Source organism: Mobula hypostoma, chromosome 5 (assembly GCF_963921235.1).
Source record: "Mobula hypostoma chromosome 5, sMobHyp1.1, whole genome shotgun sequence".
NCBI classification, from domain to species: Eukaryota; Metazoa; Chordata; class Chondrichthyes; order Myliobatiformes; family Myliobatidae; genus Mobula; species Mobula hypostoma.
This window is the reverse complement of record NC_086101.1, coordinates 159,926,205-159,947,007: the sequence shown is the minus strand read 5'-3', so window position 1 is coordinate 159,947,007 and position 20,803 is coordinate 159,926,205. Positions and strand designations below refer to the sequence as shown.

Here is a 20,803-nt window from a genome sequence, read left to right as displayed (position 1 = left end):
GTAGCGAAAATCTCACGCAAGTGCTCTCGGCAGAAATACTCCCTCCAGTAACCTTTAAGCTATGAAGCTGCCAAATCATACCAAATAACACAGAAGAATACACAGCCTATATAAAGCAGAAATAATGTATGTACAGTGTAGTATCACTTACCGGAATCGGGAAGACAGCACCCAGCACACTGATGATGGTGTGTTAGGCTGAGTCATCAGAGGTTGGGGTGGTGCAGTGGTCCCTAACCTCCAGGCCGCCGACCGATACCAATCCGCGAAGCATGCAGTGGTGCAACGGTAGCCGGGACGCACCCAGCACATCTTTAAGAAAAAAGCCGAAATAAACAAGCTAATTAATTAGGTGCCGTCCAGCAAGTAAATGCCGGCCCAGATCAGAGGCAACACAATCGGCAATCACCTCTGATCTGGGCCGACATTTACGTGCTGGGCGGGACCTAATTAATTAACTTGTTTATTTCAGGTTTTTTCTTAAAGATGTGCTGGGTGCGTCCCGGCTATCGCTGCCCCGCTGCATTCTTCGCAGCCCGGTATCGGTCTGCGGCCCAGATGTTGGGGTGGTGGGATACTGGGGTGTCATCTCATCGTCGTCTGTTTCCATCAGGACAGGCAGGTCATCTTCTTCTATGTCTGCCTGCCTCCATGTCGAAGGTCAAGGTTTGTCGTCTGCTGTGGCTGATGTGGAAGGCTTGAAAAACGACAGTATGCTTGACTGCTTAGCCTCGCGCATTTTTCTATCATACAGTTCTTTGTAAGCACTCAAACCATCCTGCAAATATGCCCTAAACCTACGTACCCTTTCAAAATTAAAGTCGTACTTTTCTGCAATCATTGCAGCGAAAATCTCACACAGTTGCTTCACGTTCAGTTTCTGGACGACTTCACTTTCGGTCCATTCACTTCTGCATTGTTTTGATTGTTATCTTTTCTTCTTTCAATTGCATCAGCTCTTCATCTATCAGTTCTTGGTCATGGGATGTCAAAATCTCTTCAACATCATCTTCGTCAACTTCCACAAGCCAAACTCACTTTGTCCTTACTTCGTTTACCACGATCAAAACACTTAATTATGTCTAGTTTTACGCTAAGTGTAACACCCTTATGAGCTCTTTTAGACTTTTCCAATACCTTAGAACTCATCTTGCTAACGGATGCTCAAAATAAATTGACATAATGCACAGACACTCACAGGCACGTGTTTAAGCAATGCCGGCTAGAATGCTGTACCGGGGGAGGAGCTTGGCTGCCCGGGGCGCGCGCTGCCTTTTTTCGTGTGCTGCCTTTTTTCATAACAGTGAAAACACCTTCTGTTCGCGAAAACAGGTAACTAATGTAGATCTTTCGTAATAGCGAAGTTTTGTAAAGCGAACGTTTGAAAAGCAGGGGACACTTGTACTGTACAGGCACAGATAAAATGAAGGGTACAGGTAAATGTATAGGAATTAACTTCCCTCTTCACTCGCAGTTACTGAGGAAATCCTTGTTAAGTTTCTTTTCCTCCGCTTAGTAATATGCTTAAGTTCAGCGCGTCACCACGTCTGATCTGAGGTCATAGACAGAAGAGAACAGAGCGCCGGCCGGGCGACGCCGGAGGGCAGTGCGTGACTGCCGGCAGGTGGGTGAGAAGGTGGACCGGCGCAGCGGTCCCCAGCTCCCCTGCTGCTGGCGGGTGAGACGGGCGGGTGCCAAGTGGCTGCGCCTCACACAAATGATATTAATAAATGCAGGAAAACAAGCAGGAATCGCCCGTCTGTGCTTACAAGAGCGCACCAACGCGTGAACAGATCTAGCGCAACCAAAACAATGCACAGCAGATTGGTACGGTGGCCCAGGTATGTTGAAATTACAGTTGCGTGGAAAATTTGAAATCAGTGCCGGGTTACCGAAGGAACCAGATTACAGGTAGTCGGATTAGCGAAGGTCGACCTGTATCAGCTCAACTCCACTGCCACTTCGATTCCCAATCACAATTTTCTTGCCTTGCTACAGGTTCACTCGTTATGGCTCCAAAGCCCAAACACTGCTATAATTTCATTCTATCTACCACTCTAAGCCTTTTCTTCAAGTATCTTCCTTCATTTCAACTGCACAATCGTTACAATCATTATTTTTTTTAAAACCTCCTGAACTCCATCTTAATGAACCATTCATCTGCCACTAATCACTTTACCCACTTCTTTGAAAACATGCTTCCCAAATCCAGGTCCACCTTTCCTGTAACTTTATGCTAGAACCTCATGGATCAGATTACACTAAATTTACCTTGATCAATGTCATTACTTCTGCTGTCACTGATCATATCACACTCTTCCACTGTTCAGTTCAGTCAAACTACCTTACCTAATAACTTAGTTAACAAGCAGCGAGAAAAAATAGTCCCAGTTATCTGAGCATATTTGGAAGCTGAGATCCAAATGAAAGAGTCATTCTTCCCAAAACATAACAGCACATATCTTCTAAACCAGAGATATTTGTAGCTGTTTGCTTGTGTCATCTTCACCTTGTCCCAAAACAAAGTCTGCATGCAAACATGCACAAAAGAATTCACCTCTTTGTTCTGTTGTTTCTGCCAAGGAACACATTCTTTTGAAAGACATGTTCTATTCTTTTTCCAGGTATATTTTATTTTCATCTTACAGGAGTGATTGTTATGTGTACATATGAATTCCTAACAACTCCTCTCTACTGCCAGAAAGCACAGTAATCACTGACCAGGTGCAATAATGTCAAGTGGCATGTCATGTGGTAAAGTCACGTGCAAGATCCTTTCATAAACTATCCACTCAAAAGAAAATGGTCTTCCTGTTGGATAAAGAAAACCAAGCCCGGCTACTCTGCTATTGAAGATTTCCTAAGTGTTCATCTGATTGCAGTTGCCTCCACCAAGTTTGACCTGGTGTTTGATCCCACCATCCATACCCCTTCTTTGCCAATGAATTACGTCCCTGATCAAATTACAAATACCCCTGCCTGCCTGACCACCTCACATTTGCCTTTCTCCAAAGTTCTATGATATGGAGACTGGTTAGAAGAGTTGTATTCGCAATTACAAATCCAACAGAATGCACAACAAAAAGTGGTTACTAGGGGCCTTTAACAACATTTGTATTTACCCTCGAGAAACTGTTCCAGCTCCCTCCCCCACCATTGCTTCAACGTGTCTTTGAAGAAACAGAAGAATTTCTAGGCAGTGATGTTCCTATTGCCTCTTTAATAATCTCTACACTGAATTGGGAGACTCACAGGAACAGATAAGCACTGACTAGTAACAGAATTGTAACACCATTGAAAGAGGACAAACTGAGTTAATTCACTATGACTGTCTTCCCACTTTCATCCCTTTGAAAATAAAACCAATACTACACATCCTAAATGTCAAAGCTACACCTCAGAAACTAATACATTTACTGTAATCTAGATATTTAATTCCCCAACATCCTACAGAAATATGCAACAATCTTTGCACTCCCCCTTCATTCAATATCTAAAATGCAGCACTCATGACTGGAATCCTACAAATCTGAAACAGGTCTATAATTCGGGAGCTAAAACAAACGTTCGAAAATCAGGTACTTACTCTGTGAAATATTCAGCAAGATGCTTCATCCCGTTCTGCAACGCCAAGTCCACAGGTGTCTCCCCTTCCTCATTTGGCATCACAACAGCTTGGATTCCACCAGGTTTGCACAACAGGAACTCAGAGAATTTATAAAGGCCCAATCTCACTGAAACATGTAGCAAGGTTTCTCTGGGTATTAGCTCTAGACAATAAAGATAAGGAAGTCAGAATAAAAGATTAGTGGAAAAACTTGGGAAATGCTCAGGTAACAGCTGTGGAGACTGAAATGTGGTTATATTTCATATCAATGACCTTCATGAGATCCAGAAGAAGTTGGATACAACTGTACATGAAACTAGTGAAGCATTAGTGTATTTGATCACCATTTGCGGAAATCAGTGTTTCCAAGAGAAGAAAACAATCACATGATTTCCTGGATCCAATTTGCAAGGCTAGAAATTACACCAAAATGAAAAAAAAGTCAATGGTTGGGGTTGGGGTTGATGGCCAATGCTCACTCAGGAGCCTGAAAGAATTTTTTCCATGCTGTATCTCTCTTTGGCCATTCTATTCTATTGCCCTTTGCAGTTATGATTGTGCAGGTGAACTGCTTTCAGTGTCACATTCAGATCTGATCGCACTAGGTCAAAATAGTCCAGAGTGAATCTGATATTATCCGCTCACAGGTTAGTCTCCTATTCGTCATACTGCAGGGTCAGCATCTACACAATTTAAAGGGGGATGTTGCAGCAGGTCACTGCCCTTTGCTGGGAATCCAATCCAAGTAAGTCCCACTTAACAAAAACGTTGAATTCACTCAGCATGCCAAGAAAATCAACTTAGGAAAGAAACAGAGTTGATATTTTGGGTCTAGATAGAAAATTTTAGTAAACAAGTATGTTTTAAGTTGCAGCGAAGGGGGCCAGTTAAGAAAACGTCTGTGATACGATGCAGACTGAAGGGGTCAAGAAGGTAACAATTATTTTTCAAACAAGCAGTGAGAGACAGAAGAAAGACAAAAAAGAAACAAATTCAGAAAGGTACAGCTACATTAGTGGAGAGTTATCTGAAATTTAGAGGTGAGTCCCAGAGTTGATGGAAGATGAAGAACTATTCCTTCAATTTATGTTGGACATCTTCAGAGCATTCAAGAAGCTGAAGGTGGAGAACAAGAGGGAGAGTGAGGAGAGAATGAATGTGACAAGAGACAGGACAGTCAGAGTCACCTTGTGACCAAAAGAGAGGCATTTTGAAAAAACTGTCAGCCAATTTATTGTACCCAATCACATGCATTCCCTTTGTCTCCAGACCTCCACTTCACCGCAACTTAATACATACTTGTTTTCTCGCTTTTCCCAGTTCTGATTTCAATCATTCAAAATAAGTAGCCCCACTCCCCCACCCAGCAATCATCTCACCAGCTCCACACAGGCACCAGTCACAGGACACAAGCACCTTCCTCCTCAGGTACCAACCACATGAGCAAGCCCCCTATTCAAAACACTATCATAATTACCTGGAACGTGAGCCTGCTATCCCAGAAACTAACCACCAAATCCAGACCCCAAAACCACTCAGAAACCAACTCCACCCACGAGAAAGAGAACAGGTTACAGGGAAATAGGCAGAGAAACAGAATTCATAGGATTGCCCTAAAAACTGGCATAGACTAGACAGGCCAAATTACCTTCTTCAAAGTCATTACAAGACATGAATGTCTAACAAGTACAATCTGTTATATTCTGGCTATTTTAATAAACTTCCACTTAGAAGCTCAAGCAAATTTTCAATTAATACTTTTAGTTATCTTGCTATGGAAATTTCAACAAATTTCAGTCAGAAAATGTGAACAATCTGAACAGGATCACTATCAATTATTTTGTGAAATATACTTTCATTGTGATGAATTAAAGTCTGGTCTGATGGACTGAAACCCTCATTGAGAACTACATCCATATAGCATAAACTTGAAAAATCTTTTAAAAAATCAGGGCATCTGCCCTTTTCATGCACATATCCAATCTCACCAAACATATGTGAGGTCATTATCTAATCCAAGTGATGGAACGAAATCTCACATTCACACTTTCAGCAGTACTGCTGTACAATGTAAAATTGTACCCTGCTATGCCATGAATTTTAAATCCTCAAATGGCAGGAAACAAAATGTATATGCTTACAATGTACTCCTTATCAGTCTAAAAGCAATGAGTTAAGAACATCTGTTAATGTTGCTGAGTAAGCCACTAAGTTTTTAACCAATGAATTCCAGTAAAGTTTCTAACTAAATTATTTACCATTTTTTTGTGCTTTCAGAAGCTTGAGAGATGTATCCAATACAAGATCACCCTTCACACTATTCATGTATACAAGGTGAAATCCCTGCATTGTTCCTCCTTACCTTCTGCGCTGGGGTGAAATATAACTTTCTACATTTGGCATAGTAATTTGTAAAAAAGTATGTTCTAACAGAAAGGTAAAAACTGCTAAAATGCAATTGTTTTTTCTACTTCTGTACCATTCTAAGACCTGCAGAAGACTTACGAGCAATCAGGAGGAGTAGAGGTTTAATTCACAGAGGTGGTCTTGGTCTGTACTTTTCCTATTTCAGGCAGCTCTACAAACAATTGTACTGCTTTCCTGAAAACGGAATGGGATACAATCCGAGCGAGCAGCTTGTTGAACTTCTAAAACACTCCCATAATGTCTCTTGGTACTTTTATACAGCACAGTTGGCAGCTACACTAAGCTACACTTAATATTTGTGCATTAATTAAATTTTTGAATGCAACCATGCATGAATGCAAACAAGACCAAAAAGCTTTCATTCTAACTATGCCAACAAATTATACAAATTGCTTGGAGATTCTTGGAATCAGACCGAATTAACTTGTACAATTAGACAGAAACAATGGAAGAATTATCCTATAGTTCTGGACAAGGAATGCTACTGCAAAGACTATGACGCATGACAAAATGATTTCCATAATAATTAGTACTGTGACGAGAATACACATAAAATTAAGATGTTTGCTGGCCTGGGTTAGCATCAGTGACATCAGCAAGTGGTCTGCCACCTGTCCCCAGGGGAAGGAGAGATAAGGAACAATGGTGCAGCGTCTGGAGATGTGTAATGAAGGGACGGGGGAGAGAGAGCTGTCTGGAGCGGCTCCCCCCTTTGAACCTTGAACTGTTTGAAGTGATGGACAGGCGATACCCCAGCAGGGGGATAAAAAGGGACAGGTTCGCTAAGGCAGGACACACGCCACCCGAGGTAACGAGACCCTGGAAGCGGTACGCCTCTCACGAGTCGGTGGGTAGTACCAGACAATGGCCAGGGTGGAAAGGTACGATCAGCGGGAACCCGGTGTGTGTCCGCCCTTGCCTGGGTGCCGGGTTCACTGCAGAGGATCGACCGCATCTGGAGCAGGGGTCACAGTCGGTGACCTCAGGTGACATCACCAAGGACCTGCCCTAAAAGTTGCTTGTGAGCCATATCGCCGGTCTGTGAGTGAAGCCGTGTCTGAATGATCAGTTGTTCCTGTTCTCTCTCTCTCTCCCCCAACGTTGTCCATCGCCATGGCAACGATTACTGCGAACTGAACTACTAAATTGGACTGAACTTTGAATCACTTTGAAATTTGGTCATTTACCCCTAGACAACGATAGAGCTTGATTGATGCTGTTATCTTAATTTTGTGCACATGTGTGTTTATCATTGCTGAACTGTTGCATTTATTATCCTTTCGATTACTGTGTTGCTTGTTTCTTTAATAAAACTTTCTTAGTTCTAGTACTCCAGACTCCAACTGAGTGATCCATTTCTGCTGGTTTGGCAACCCAGTTACGGGGTACGTAACATAAGTGGGGTTCTCGTCCGTGATTTTGAATGCTAAATTTGGGACGGAGTAAATTGATTGGGTTAAAATTCCCGAAAGAAAGAAAAGACAAACAGCAGAAATGGAGACTGAGGAATTTATAAAGGCGCCCACATTGGAGGCATTAGAGGATGCCAGGAAATCTGAATTGGTAGCTGTGGCCAAACGGTTGAATCTTGCTAAGGTGAAGTCGACAATGAGGAGAGAGGAGATACACAGAGCTATTGTAGAGCACTATGTATCTAAAGGTGTGTTTCCCCAAGGTGAGCTGGGGGTAGTGTGTATTGAAAAACCTGCTGGAGACGCGGTACAGGTACAGCTTGAAAAACTGAGACTCGAGCACGAGTTCCGGGTATGACAGTTGGAGAGAGAAGAGAAAGAGAGAGAGAGACAGTTGGAGAGAGAAGAGAGAGAGAGGGACAGAGCCAGTCCCTTTGCACCAGATACACTTACAAAGCAACCTGGTCTCTGGACTAGTCACGATCGGGGTGAGGTCCGAATTACCGATGAAAGACGTGGAAGTCTTGCTCGGTAATAACATCGCTGGAGGAATCGTGTTTCCAGTTGTGAGATTGACAGGTCAGCCTGCCAGCATTGAGGCCCCGCCCATGGACTCACAGGTTCATCACGGGACCGCGATAGTGAATTTAGCTGAAACGTTTCTGCCAACCTTGTATGAGACGGGGTGTAGTGAGACAAGAGGTAGTGAGGGAGCTGGGACGGACGTAGCAGTATCCAGGAAAGAATTTGTGCAGACACAGGAGCGAGACGAGGGGCTGATGGTTTTGGCAGACACAGCTCGCTCTGACACAGCTTTAACAAGGGAACTAGTAGGCTATTGTGTGGAGGAGGAAGTGCTAAGGAAGAAAGGGAAATCAAGTACAGTACCCGCAGATGAGGAGTGGGGGGTGGTGCAAAAGAGTTATGGGGATGAGGTTTTTAACATGGCCCACGAGGTACCCCCCGGTGGACATTTTGCGGTGCTGGAGGAAACAGTTGGTGGAATCATGAAAGAGATTTACCGGCTGCCCAGGGGGAAGAATGTTATTGATCATGACCGACGCGAACTGAGATGGTCACCGGCTTTTGATATGCTAACAAACCTAGTCGGTGTTAGCGTGGAAATCAAAGAAGCTAGGGGCCCCCTGATAAGAGGAAAAAACCATTTTGAAAAGATTAGGATGGGATCGATCAGATGGGAGAAGGCTATTGTTTTGGCCAGGTCTACTGATAAGGTCTCTCCCTTAATCCCCGAACAAAGCGAATCTTTAGAAGAAGTAATTAAACGACTCGCACCCATGTGTTTGATTGTCCCGAGGCAATGCAAAGAACTGGGACATTGGGTGATGTCTGTTACAATAGGCCAGCCTAGTATACAACACGCATATATAATGAGTAATTCAGTGACTAAAGGGCTGATGAACACAGAGGTGTGTATTGGCAATTTAATACGGCTGTCTGAAGCCAGCTTGATAGTGAACCTTGAAAAAAATGAATTCAGCCACACGAGGGTTACTTACCTGGGAGTTGTGGTGACACAGGGGCAGCTGGCAGCGATGCAAGCTACAGTGCAGGCTATCGCTGACCTCCCAACCCCGACAGACAAGAGGGCCCTCAGAAGGCTCTTGGAGATGGTGGGGTACTGCAGGAAGTTTTGCAATAACTCTGCGGTCAATACCCGTCCCCCTCCTAAGCCCTTGCGAGAGAAAACTGAGTTGGAATGGGACGACCCTTGTTATTGTGGTCCGGGACAAAGCCAAATGAGAGGTTACATTGATCGCAATTCATCAGTGTTTTTGGCCACTATGAAGTTTGCTGAGTTGGAGCCTGGTCTAAGGGATTATTAATAACACATATAAAAGGAACAGAAAATGTGATGACTGTCTGTCAAGGTGTTGACAGCTCCAAACTCGCTGTGTTAGCCAAATAGCTGATAAAGATGTATATTTGTGTGTGTATCAAATAATGTATTCATGTTTGTAATTTTTACCTCCTGGTAAAAATCCTTAAAGGGGGGAAGTGTGACGAGAATACACATAAAATTAAGATGTTTGCTGGCCTGGGTTAGCATCAGTGACATCAGCAAGTGGTCTGCCACCTGTCCCCAGGGGAAGGAGAGATAAGGAACAATGGTGCAGCGTCTGGAGATGTGTAATGAAGGGACGGGGGAGAGAGAGCTGTCTGGAGCGGCTCCCCCCTTTGAACCTTGAACTGTTTGAAGTGATGGACAGGCGATACCCCAGCAGGGGGATAAAAAGGGACAGGTTCGCTAAGGCAGGACACACGCCACCCGAGGTAACGAGACCCTGGAAGCGGTACGCCTCTCACGAGTCGGTGGGTAGTACCAGACAATGGCCAGGGTGGAAAGGTACGATCAGCGGGAACCCGGTGTGTGTCCGCCCTTGCCTGGGTGCCGGGTTCACTGCAGAGGATCGACCGCATCTGGAGGAGGGGTCACAGTCGGTGACCTCAGGTGACATCACCAAGGACCTGCCCTAAAAGTTGCTTGTGAGCCATATCGCCGGTCTGTGAATGAAGCCGTGTCTGAATGATCAGTTGTTCCTGTCCTATCTCTCTTTCCCCCATGTTGTCCATCACCATGGCAACGATTACTGCGAACTGAACTACTAAATTGGACTGAACTTTGAGTCACTTTGAAATTTGGTCATTTACCCCTAGACAACGATAGAGCTTGATTGATGCTGTTATCTTAATTCTGTGCACATGTGTGTTTATCATTGCTGAACTGTTGCATTTATTATCCTTTCGATTACTGTGTTACTTGTTTCTTTAATAAAATTTTCTTAGTTCTAGTACTCCAGACTCCAACTGAGTGATCCATTTCTGCTGGTTTGGCAACCCAGTTACGGGGTACGTAACAGTACGTAATAATTATGCACTACAAAAAAACAAAAACAAACCCAATAGCGTGACCATTATTTATGCAGTGTCAGAAATCACCTTAGTGGATCAACACAAAGGATACTTCACCAAACTGTTAAGTGGAATGGGTATTTATCTTATTGCTTCAGCTAAAATACTATTTAAAATTGAAAATTTTGTTTTAAAATTTTCCTCAACAAATGACACACTATTCTAGTTAGAAAAAAAATTATTAGATTTAAACATCACAAGACAAATCCCAAGAGTCAACAAGCTGTTTGTTAAATGACTTATTCAAAGAGTGACTTAAATGAAATAAGGGAACTTTTAGTGGCTATTTTGGAACTAAAAAAATTGTCATAAATATATTAACACATAAATGTACTTACTGTCCAAAAATGATAAGAATTAAATAGATATTCAATGGACACTATTTAGCTTTATTATAACTACTCACCCAATTATTGTAACATTGAAATCAATAGTTTGAAGGGTAAGCAATTAAAACTCCCTAGCCGATGAGGCTTTTATATATTGGCGAGACCCCACGCAGACTGGGAGATCGTTTTGCTGAACACCTACGCACTGTCCGCCAGAGAAAGCAGGATCTCCCAGTGGCCACACATTTTAATTCCACATCCCATTCCCATTCTGATATGTCTATCCACGGCCTCCTCTACTGTAAAAATGAAGCCACACTCAGGATGGAGGAACAACACCTTATATTCCGTCTGGGTAGCCTCCAACCTGATGGCATGAACACTGACTTCTCAAACTTCCGCTAATGCCCCACCTCCCCCTCGTACCCCATTCGTTATTTATTTATATACACACATTCTTTCTCTCTCTCTCCTTTTTCTCCCTCTGTACCTCTGACTATATCCTTTGCCCATCATCTGGGTTTTCCTCCCCTCCCCCTTTTCCTTCTCCCTGGGCCTCCTGTCCCATGATCCTCTCATATTCCTTTTGCCAATCACCTGGCCAGGTCTTGGCTCCATCCCTCCCCCTCCTGTCTTCTCCTATCATTTTGGATCTCCCCCTCCCCCTCCCACTTTCAAATCTCTTACTAGCTCTTCCTTCAGTTAGTCCTGACGAAGGGTCTCGGCCCGAAACGTCGACTGTACCTCTTCCTAGAGATGCTGCCTGGCCTGCTGCATTCACCAGCAACTTTGACGTGTGTTGTTTGAATTTATTATGTTGAGTTATGATATTGAATAAATGGATTACTGGTCTTTTCTTCCATTTTACATCAAATCACTAAACCCACAAACAGATCAGAAATCAAATAATAACTTCTAGGGAAAAGTACTTTGCTAATGAAAGTACCATCATTGATGAAAGGTACTGCACAGTCTTACAGGACCGGCCTTTGGTATCAACATCCATGAATTCTATCTACTAAAATTTAAATTAAAAACTTGTCTCGTCAGGTACATAAAATAACATCATGTAAGATACCAAAGATTGAATGTATGGTTACCTTGTTCCGGCCAGTTTCCAAGGAGATTCCAAGACGGAAGTAATTCCAAGTGTTCAACTGCTGCCGTCACCTTCTCATCCAACGACTGCATTGCCTCTATCGTGAGGCCAAATTGTTCAAGCAGAGTCAAGTGACTAGTGCAAGTGATTGTATCAACACTTCCAATGAGAAACTGAGCTAGCTTGTGCGCAACATCTTGAACGTAGGTTATCTGACTGCACCCAAGGATAGATACCAACTGTCTCTCTGTGTACACGCAGGCAGAAACTGTAACACTTTCCAAAATGTCATGGCCTGCAACAAATTGCAAGAATAAATATTAAATTCTAGATCTCTAACACAGGATTAAATATATATAATCATACTTAGATGTCAACTCTGTTGCCAAATCAAAGGTCGTAGATTCAAACATAATTCCAGAGACTTAAACAGGTAACTTGAAGTGACACTGCAGGTCAGTACTGAGGCAGTACTTCCCGCACGTACATTAAACCAAACCCCTTTCTGACACACTGTGTCAGGCTAGAGATTCCACGGAATTATATGACGAAGTAGTAACAGTCACCTATCAACATTTTCTATGCCATATCCCTCAGGATGGCTGAAACGCATCCGAATCGTTGTCAGATTTTGAGCAACACAAAGTGCTGAGGAACTCAGCAGGTCAGGCAGCATCTATGGGAGGAAATGAATAGCTAATGCTTCAGGCTAAGACCCTTCATCAGGACCTGATGGCTGTGACCATTCATCAAGTGTTCCCAGCGTGGCCTCCTCTACATCGGTAAATCCCAATGCAGATTGGAAGACTGGTTTGACAAGCACTTTCACTCCATCTGCAACAGGAAAGATTTCTCGATGGTCAACCATTTTGATACCATTCTTCATTCCCATTCCGACAAGCCCATCCATGACCTCCTCTCTGCCACAATGAGGCCAATCTGAGGATGAAGGAGAAAAACCTCATATTCCGTTTGGATAAGCTCCAAACTGGCGGCAGTTTTTATTTCGAGATACAGTGGGGAACAGGGCCTTCTGGTCCAATGAGGCAGATCAGGCAGAAACCCACCTGTTTAACACTAGCCTAATCACAGGACAATTTACAGTGACTAAATAACCTACTAGCTGGTACATCTTTGGACTATTGGGAGGAAACCAGAGTACCCGGAGGAAGCCCACGTGGTCACTGGGAGGAGACCGGTGAGTCCATTCAATTAAATAATAAACAACGGCCATGGAGGAGAAGGGAGGAGAGATAGTGACTTACGTACATTTTCTGATTAAGAACACTGATATTTTTCATGTTGTTTCAGGTATTTTATTTTTTTATTTAGTTTTAATGTTCAATTATATAAATATTTGGCATTTTGTTCAATTTTGTAATAGTATAGCCAGTTATCACAGTAGCTTTGTGCTTAGGATCTGCTTCTTACAGTAGTAAAGGCCCTGGACTGCACAGGTCTCATTGATCAGCTTGGACTAGGAGCCAATTTCCATGTGGCAGTTGACACTCTGATTAAATGAATGATAAATTTGGGTACTCCCTAGACACTGGAAGATCCAAGCCAATAAAGCAATTCTTTCCCGCTAATTTGAATGTCTCTTTTCTTCTCTCAAAGCTTTCCAGTCACACATGTTCCACAGGTGAACTGTGCAAATGCAAATCAGTACACATATCTGATATCAATATGAAAATCTATTAGCAACACATAATTTCTAAGAAAATGTTTAAAATGACACGAGTGGGTGAAAATACTATAAAAATTAATACTGAAACTTACTACCCTGGAGAATTAATTTTTACAAGTTTATGTTTCCTGATAAGCTAAATACCAGAGGAAATTATACTGTCTGGAAAGTCTGACATACTGCAGTAAATGCCCAATAAATGTCAACCTGTTAAAATGAACAGCATGAACTAAGTTAGGTTCAAAAATATTGAACTTTCAATATCTGCTTTGTGTCACAAATAAACAATAACGTTCACAATTTACTTGTCATTTTAAATGCGAGGTTTGTGTGAATACTATTAAAATATACTTTAGGAGGGAGGAGAAGATAGCGGCGCGATGCAGCGTGCGCGGCCGTTCCAAATGAATATTGATATGTGTAACTAGGGGCTGTGCATCAATCCGGATTTGATGGGAACAGCTGTGAAGCACAGAGGAACATCTGGAGCAACTTCTGAAATGCCTGCTTCGCTGCCACTGCTACTGTGCGATCCAGAATCTCCGAAGACGAAGGCCCCAAATCCTTGGCTTTGCATATCGCCTGTTGCCGGGGCCGGGGTCGAAACGCACAGCAGAGATGGTGCTCAGTGCTCGGTGTTGAATAGGTGGTCGGAGGCTCAGAGTTTTCGGACGGACTCGGAGTCAGACTGTGGTTGGATGCTTCCGGGATGCTGCATCGGCAAGTTGGCGGCACTGGGGGTTTACCATCTGCGTGAGATGATGGGACTTTGAGGGACTCTGAGCCTTTTACTGTACCATGGTCTGTTCTTATCAAATTACAGTATTGCTTTGCACTGTTGTAACAATATGTTATAATAATGTGGTTTTTGTTGGTTTTTAGGTCAGTTTGTCATGTGTTTTCATGATATCATTCTGGAAAAACATTTTTATCATTTCTTAATGCATGCATTACTAAATGACAATAAAAGGGGACTGCCTGTCCTCATAATCATAATAATAATAATAATCATTATCATAATAAGTAACTTTGAGTGGCACTGTGGCACAGCTAATAGAACTTCAGTTTCACAGCTCCAGTGTTCTGTGACCCAGATTCAATCCACTTCAGAGTTGACGTGAGTGAAATGATGTACAACCGTTGGGCTCCTGAACCAGTGTGTATAACTTCATTCATTTCAAATCTGAATTGAATCTATAACCTATAGATTCATGCTCAAGGACTCTACGATTCATATCCTCAATTTGACTTCTTTTGCGCATCGGTCATTTCTCAGTCTTTATTGATATACAATTTTTTTTTTCAAAAATTCTTCTGTATTTCTTTATTTTCCTGTAAATGGCTGCAAGAAAACGAATCTCACAGTAGTATATGGTGACCACGTTGCTAGATACCTGAGGTACCTAATAAAGTGGCCACTGAGTTTATCTTCCTGGCCTTCCACTGTTGTAACCCATCCACTTCAAGGTTCAACATGTTGTACAGTCGGAGATGCTCTTCCGCACACCACAATTGTAACATGTGGTTACTTAAGCTACTGTCGCCTTTCTGTCAGCTTAAACCAGTATGGTTTCTCTGATTAACAAGGCTTTTTCACCCACAGAATTGACACTCACTGGATTTTTTTTGTTTTTCACACCATTCTCTGTAAACTCTACAGACTGCTATGCACGAAAATCCCAGCAGATCAGTTTCTGAGATACGCAAGCTACTCCGTCTGGCACCAGCAATCATTCCACGGTCAACGTCACTTAGATCACACTTCTCCATTTTAATGTTCCGTCTGAATGGCAACTGAACCTATTTTTATGCTTTGAGTTGCTGCCACATGATTGGCTGAATAACAAGCAGGTGTACAGGTGTACTTAATAGAGTAGCCTCAAAGTGAAATAAATTCACTTTGACTTTGACCCTGCCCTCCTCATTCCTGACTTCAAGGAGTTAGCATGTTCTTCTTGTGATCATATGAACTTCCTCTCACAGCCCCAAAGTGTGCAGGCTGATAGGTTAATGGGTTGCTGTAAATTGCCCAAGTGTTTAGGTGAGTGGCAGAATCTTGGGGAATCGGAAGGAATGATGGTAGAAAAATGTGGGTTAGGGCAGGACGAGTGTCAAAATGAATGGTTAGCAGTTGCATTGACTTGGGGATCCAAGGGATCTGTTTCCATGTTGTATAACTCTATGAATAAATTTGCTTATTTAGTTTCTTAGTTCTTACCTGGAATTACTGACTTCAGCGTCCTCGCATCCAGCCTCTGAGCCACAGTGACATGCATCTGGCAGGAACCCTCATAAATGAAGTATAATTCTGTGCTTTCAGGTAAGAGACAAGTCTCTTCAAACACTGCTAATATTGACTGCTGCCCCTGCATAACAAAAATTAAATAGCATCTGATTATAGAAACCATCAGAAAACAATGAATCATTTTCAAAAATCAAAACAACAAATTTGTACCTATGGTAGGACTTGCATACGGTTTCAATTGGTGATCCCCTGAAGTCAAGCTAATTATAAAAGTGCTAAATATTCAAATTCTTATTCTATTGGTTGTTACTGGGTGTCAGGCTATTGACTGACCTCTATGTCATAATAATATTTGCTAAAATTTCCACAGTGCATCTGAAAAAGTGTTTGACTATGGTCACACTTGCTGGAGCTCAAGGATACCGTTTATCAACACCATCAGGGAATATTTGTATCTTGGGTTAACATCACAGTGATCTTTGAGGCCCATATGGATCTAATACAAAAAGGAATGAGTATAGAAGAGTGGGAGAATTGTAGTTCCATAAGTATATCCTATAAACATGAATGCTGTACCATGGAAGTAGGGCACTTTACTGTGGAAGTAGGTGATAGGAGTCATTGACTTCAGTATTCACAGTCAGAATTGGGATAGTAGACGATGTTTGGTGTCTTGTAAAAGCAGCAAGAGATTGTGCAAGCTTATATTGCACATCTCAAGTGTTTTCAGGGGTTGCAATCTATGGAGATTGACTGTTATGCAGAAAACAGAGCAACATTTGTACAATAAATCTACTTATGTGAAGTATTGCATGTTTGTCAAAATTTACTATTACTTCAGAAAATATTATGAAATATATAATGCTTAATGATACAGTATATAAGCAAATGGACTGTCTCGGCATTGGATTAGGGTGCAGGGATTATAATGTATCCTTAGTGCTTTCAAAATATACAATAAATGCATAATGCACTGCTGATCCAGGATAGTATACTCACTCAGTATACCTCCTGTACCTAATAAAGTGGCCACTGAGTTATGTTCGTGGTCTTCTGCCCATCCACTTCAAGGTTTGATGTGTTGTGCATTCAGAGATGCTCTTCTGCACACCACTGTTGCAATGAGTGGTTATTTGAGTTACTGTTCCTTCCCTCTCAGCTTGAACCAGTCTGGACATTCTTCTCTGACCTCTCACATTAACGAGGCATTTCACCCACAGAACTGCTACTCACAAGATACTTTATTTTTGTTTATCACCCCATTCCCTGTAAACCCTAAACTGTTGTGTGGGAAAATCCCATGAGTTCAGCTGATTCTGAGATATTCAAACCACCTCACCTGGAACAAACAATCATTCCATGGTCAAGCAACACACATCAAATTTGCTGGTGAACGCAGCAGGCCAGGCAGCATCTCTAGGAAGAGGTACAGTCGACAGTTCCGGCTGAGGTTCCGGCCTGAAACGTCGACTGTACCTCTTCCTAAAGATGCTGCCTGGCCTGCTGCGTTCACCAGCAAATTTGATGTGTGTTGCTTGAACTTCCAGCATCTGCAGAATTCCTCGTGTTTACATTCCATGGTCAAAGTCACTTAGATCATACTTGTCACCCATTCTGATGTTTGGTCTGAACATCAAGTGAACCTCTTTACCAAGTCTACATGCTTCTATGCGTTGAATTGCTGCCACATGACTGGCTGACCAGATTGTTTGTACGAAGGAGCAATTTATTCACATTCTCGTTGAGCGTGACGTGGAGTTCACAGAGCTGTCTCCAGGCTGTTAATGGTACTCAGCTGCTAGTCGAGTGCCTATCGGTGGAGAGTGGCCCTGGATCACGTGAGTGCAGGAGTGGACAAAACTTCTCACAGCTAAACCACTGAGTTACATGAAGACTTGTTCTGGGGTTGGAAGGGAAGGCACATGGAATGCTTATTTTCTGAGCCTGTGGACGGGGCTACTGTCCATAGTCCAGTGGTGATATGTGGTAACTATCGAGCACACAGCTGGTGGGTAACAGACTGACATGGATTGAGAAATAGTTATGGGTTAGAAAACAAAGGTCTAATAGATCCTTCTCTGACTGACTGGTGGGATACTACAGCGACCGGTGCTTTGGCCTCAGCAAGTCACAATCTAGATAAACAAGGTGGCTCACAGAAACAATATTTCCTAGTTTGGCGCTGATACTAAACCACGTGGGATTGTGAGGACAGAATAGGATGGAGAGTGACTTCAAGTGGATGCAGACAAGCTGAGTGATTGGGGGAGAACATGATAGATGGAATAAAATGTGGAAAAATATGAGATCACCTAATGCAGCATATATAAAAACAGCTCTCCATATAAAAAACAGCAGCATATTGTTAACTGATGAGAGATTAAGTACAGTTGTTGTTTAAAGGTACCTAGGTGTGCTTGCAGACATGTCACTGAAGGCCAACATGAAGGCATAAGAAGTAATTAGGAGAGCAAATGTCATATTAGTCTTTGTTCGGAGAGGGTTTGATTGGGAGCAAAACAGTCTATTGTAATTGTAGGATGGTGAGACTACACCCGAGATATTATGTAGAATTTTGGTCTTCTTAATCCAGGAAAGAATTTACTTGCTATCATGGGGGTGCCGCAAAGATTCACTCGAAGTTCTTCATAATGTTATCCATTGCAGTCTGGCAAGTTTGCCATACAAGAAGGAATGGTGTAGACAGGTACTAATTCTCTAGAGTTCAGAAGAATGAAAGGCGATTTAATTGAGATTTAAAGAGCTTGGCAGGGAGGATGTCTTCCTTGATTGAGGACTGGGGCATCCGCCCAAAAGGAGACAGTCATTTAAGGATTGAGATGAGGTGAAACATTTCACTCAGAAGAAAATAAACCGTCAATGTTCTCTACCTCAGAGGCTATGGAAGTTCATTCAAAAGAGAACTTGATGGATTTCTGGATATTACTGGAATCAAAGCATGTGGGGATGTTGCTGGAAAATGGTATTGGAGTAGAGAATTAGCTACAATTTTGATGAACGGCAGAACAGACTCAAAACGCCAGATGGCTATTGCTGCCACCTCTTGGGTTTTGCTTTGAAAATGCATCACACTTGAGGACTTGATCTGTGTGTATTTGTTTCAACAGATGTGCTGTCCATCACTTGAGCGCACAGGGGAAAAATGAAAAAAGAAACAAAGTAGTATTTAAGCAACACACATCAAAGTTGCTGGTGACCACCAGCAGGCCAGGCAGCATCTGTAGGAAGAGGTGCAGTCGACGTTTCAGGCCGAGACCCTTCGTCAGGACTAATTGAAGGAAGAGTGAGTAAGGGATTTGAAAGTTGGAGGGGGAGGGGGAGATCCAAAATGATAGGAGAAGACAGGAGGGGGAGGGATGGAGCCAAGAGCTGGACAGGTGATCGGCAAAAGGGATACAAGAGGATCATGGGACAGGAGGCCCAGGGAGAAAGACGGCGGGGGGGGGGGGACCCAGAGGATGGGCAAGAGGTATATTCAGAGGGACAAAGTAGTATTTATACAGCACATTTCATAATCTCCTTTCTGAAGAACCTGCATTGTTGCCCCTCTCCTTTGAACATGCATTAAGATTTGGGTGGTTTCTGGCTTTAAAGCTTCTGAACACTTCTGAAAAGTGGAGCAAGGTTATACAGACAGATTAAGCTGATAATGGTCCAGGAATTTACACTAACATATGCCACCTCTTAGAAGCATTTGCAAGGAAAATATGAATAAACTCCAAAATATTTATTTGGAATTGGTTAAAAAACTGAGCTTTATGACCATTAACAGCAAGCTCAGTGTGGAATGCATTAAGTTTTTTAGCAATGCAATTCCGAATATGCTGACCAGTGTTTTTTAGACAGCTAACAGATGGTACAATATGAAAATAAGTAGCAATGGAAAACTACTGCTACTTTACATCTGACAGTAATCCTTTCATGTGCACTTTTTAACTATAGAGCAAATTGTCAACCATAAATGTTTTCAGACACAACATATCTGAAAGCTTATCCTAAAAATTATACAATCGGCTAACACATTATTCTTTGAAGTTTGCTTCGTCTCTTGAAGTTCATACAACAGTCTTTTACATGACTCACAGATTACATACTATCTGCATCCATACCTTCCAATTAATGAATCCAAATAAACCAAAACATATTCAAAACAATGGTTTAAAAAAACAGGAAGGCATTTAGAAAATAAATAACCAACGAACAATAACACTTCGGCCACATAACTAAGGCAGGAAACTTAACCAATTCCTGGAATTAATTTAGGCATTTTAAATGTTCCTGTGGTAATTAACAATTAGCTCGAGACAACGATGAAGAAACTTGGAAGATTTGCACTGTCAAGGGGAACAGAAACTGCATAAATACTTCAAAATATTTAGCAAATAGCCCGTTATTAAGAAATGCAAGGCACTTACAGTTCTTCATCTTGTTTGTGATCCTTGGTGGTATTGTAGCAATGTGCCACACACAGAGCTAGAAATAACGACATGCAGTCTATAATTTGCACTTGAGACTAGTTTATTCAAACTTCGCGGCACTGGCTTTTACGCTGTTCTGTTCCCACCCTCTCCGGGCGGAAATGACGTCAGAGGTGCATTACAAAGGTCTCTTCCCGCACACAGGCTTTCTCCCCTTACTGGTGAAGAAGGCGGCCCAGCACCATTTTGGGGCTGGCCTCTCTGCTGATGCACGCGCCATTTTGTGAGCCGGTTCGCCTGCGTAGAAAGTGGGTCGCTACAAACCCCCCGCTCCCAGAACCGGCGATACACCCCCCAATGTCCACAGTCTGGATCAGTCTCTGTTTGGGCGGTCTGCCTCTGCGCTGGGGTGCCAGAACCTCAACCGGCTGCGCCAAGTCCACATGGGCCACTTTGGGTCGGTCCACCATGAAAACCTCCTCAATGTCCAGAACATACATGGACCCGTTGTTACTGATCTCTTTGAAAGGCCCCTCGTACGGCCGCTGTAGCGGTGCCCGGTGTGCGCCCCTTCGTACAAATACAAACTTACAATTCTGCATGTCTTTGGGTACGCAGGTCGGG

At 42.7% G+C, this 20,803-nt stretch overlaps 1 protein-coding gene across 1 annotated transcript in view; it reads right to left on the bottom strand.

Moving 5' to 3' along the window:
• arhgef28a (Rho guanine nucleotide exchange factor (GEF) 28a) overlaps positions 1 to 20,803 on the bottom strand; it is a 410,055-nt gene that overhangs the window by 295,071 nt on the left and 94,181 nt on the right. Inside the window, exons 3-5 of the mRNA XM_063049236.1 lie at positions 15,714 to 15,861; positions 11,810 to 12,103; positions 3,587 to 3,770 (exon numbers count right to left, since the gene is read on the bottom strand). Coding sequence (XP_062905306.1) covers positions 3,587 to 3,770; positions 11,810 to 12,103; positions 15,714 to 15,861 — 626 coding nt within the window. The remainder of the gene's footprint in view (positions 1 to 3,586; positions 3,771 to 11,809; positions 12,104 to 15,713; positions 15,862 to 20,803) is intronic.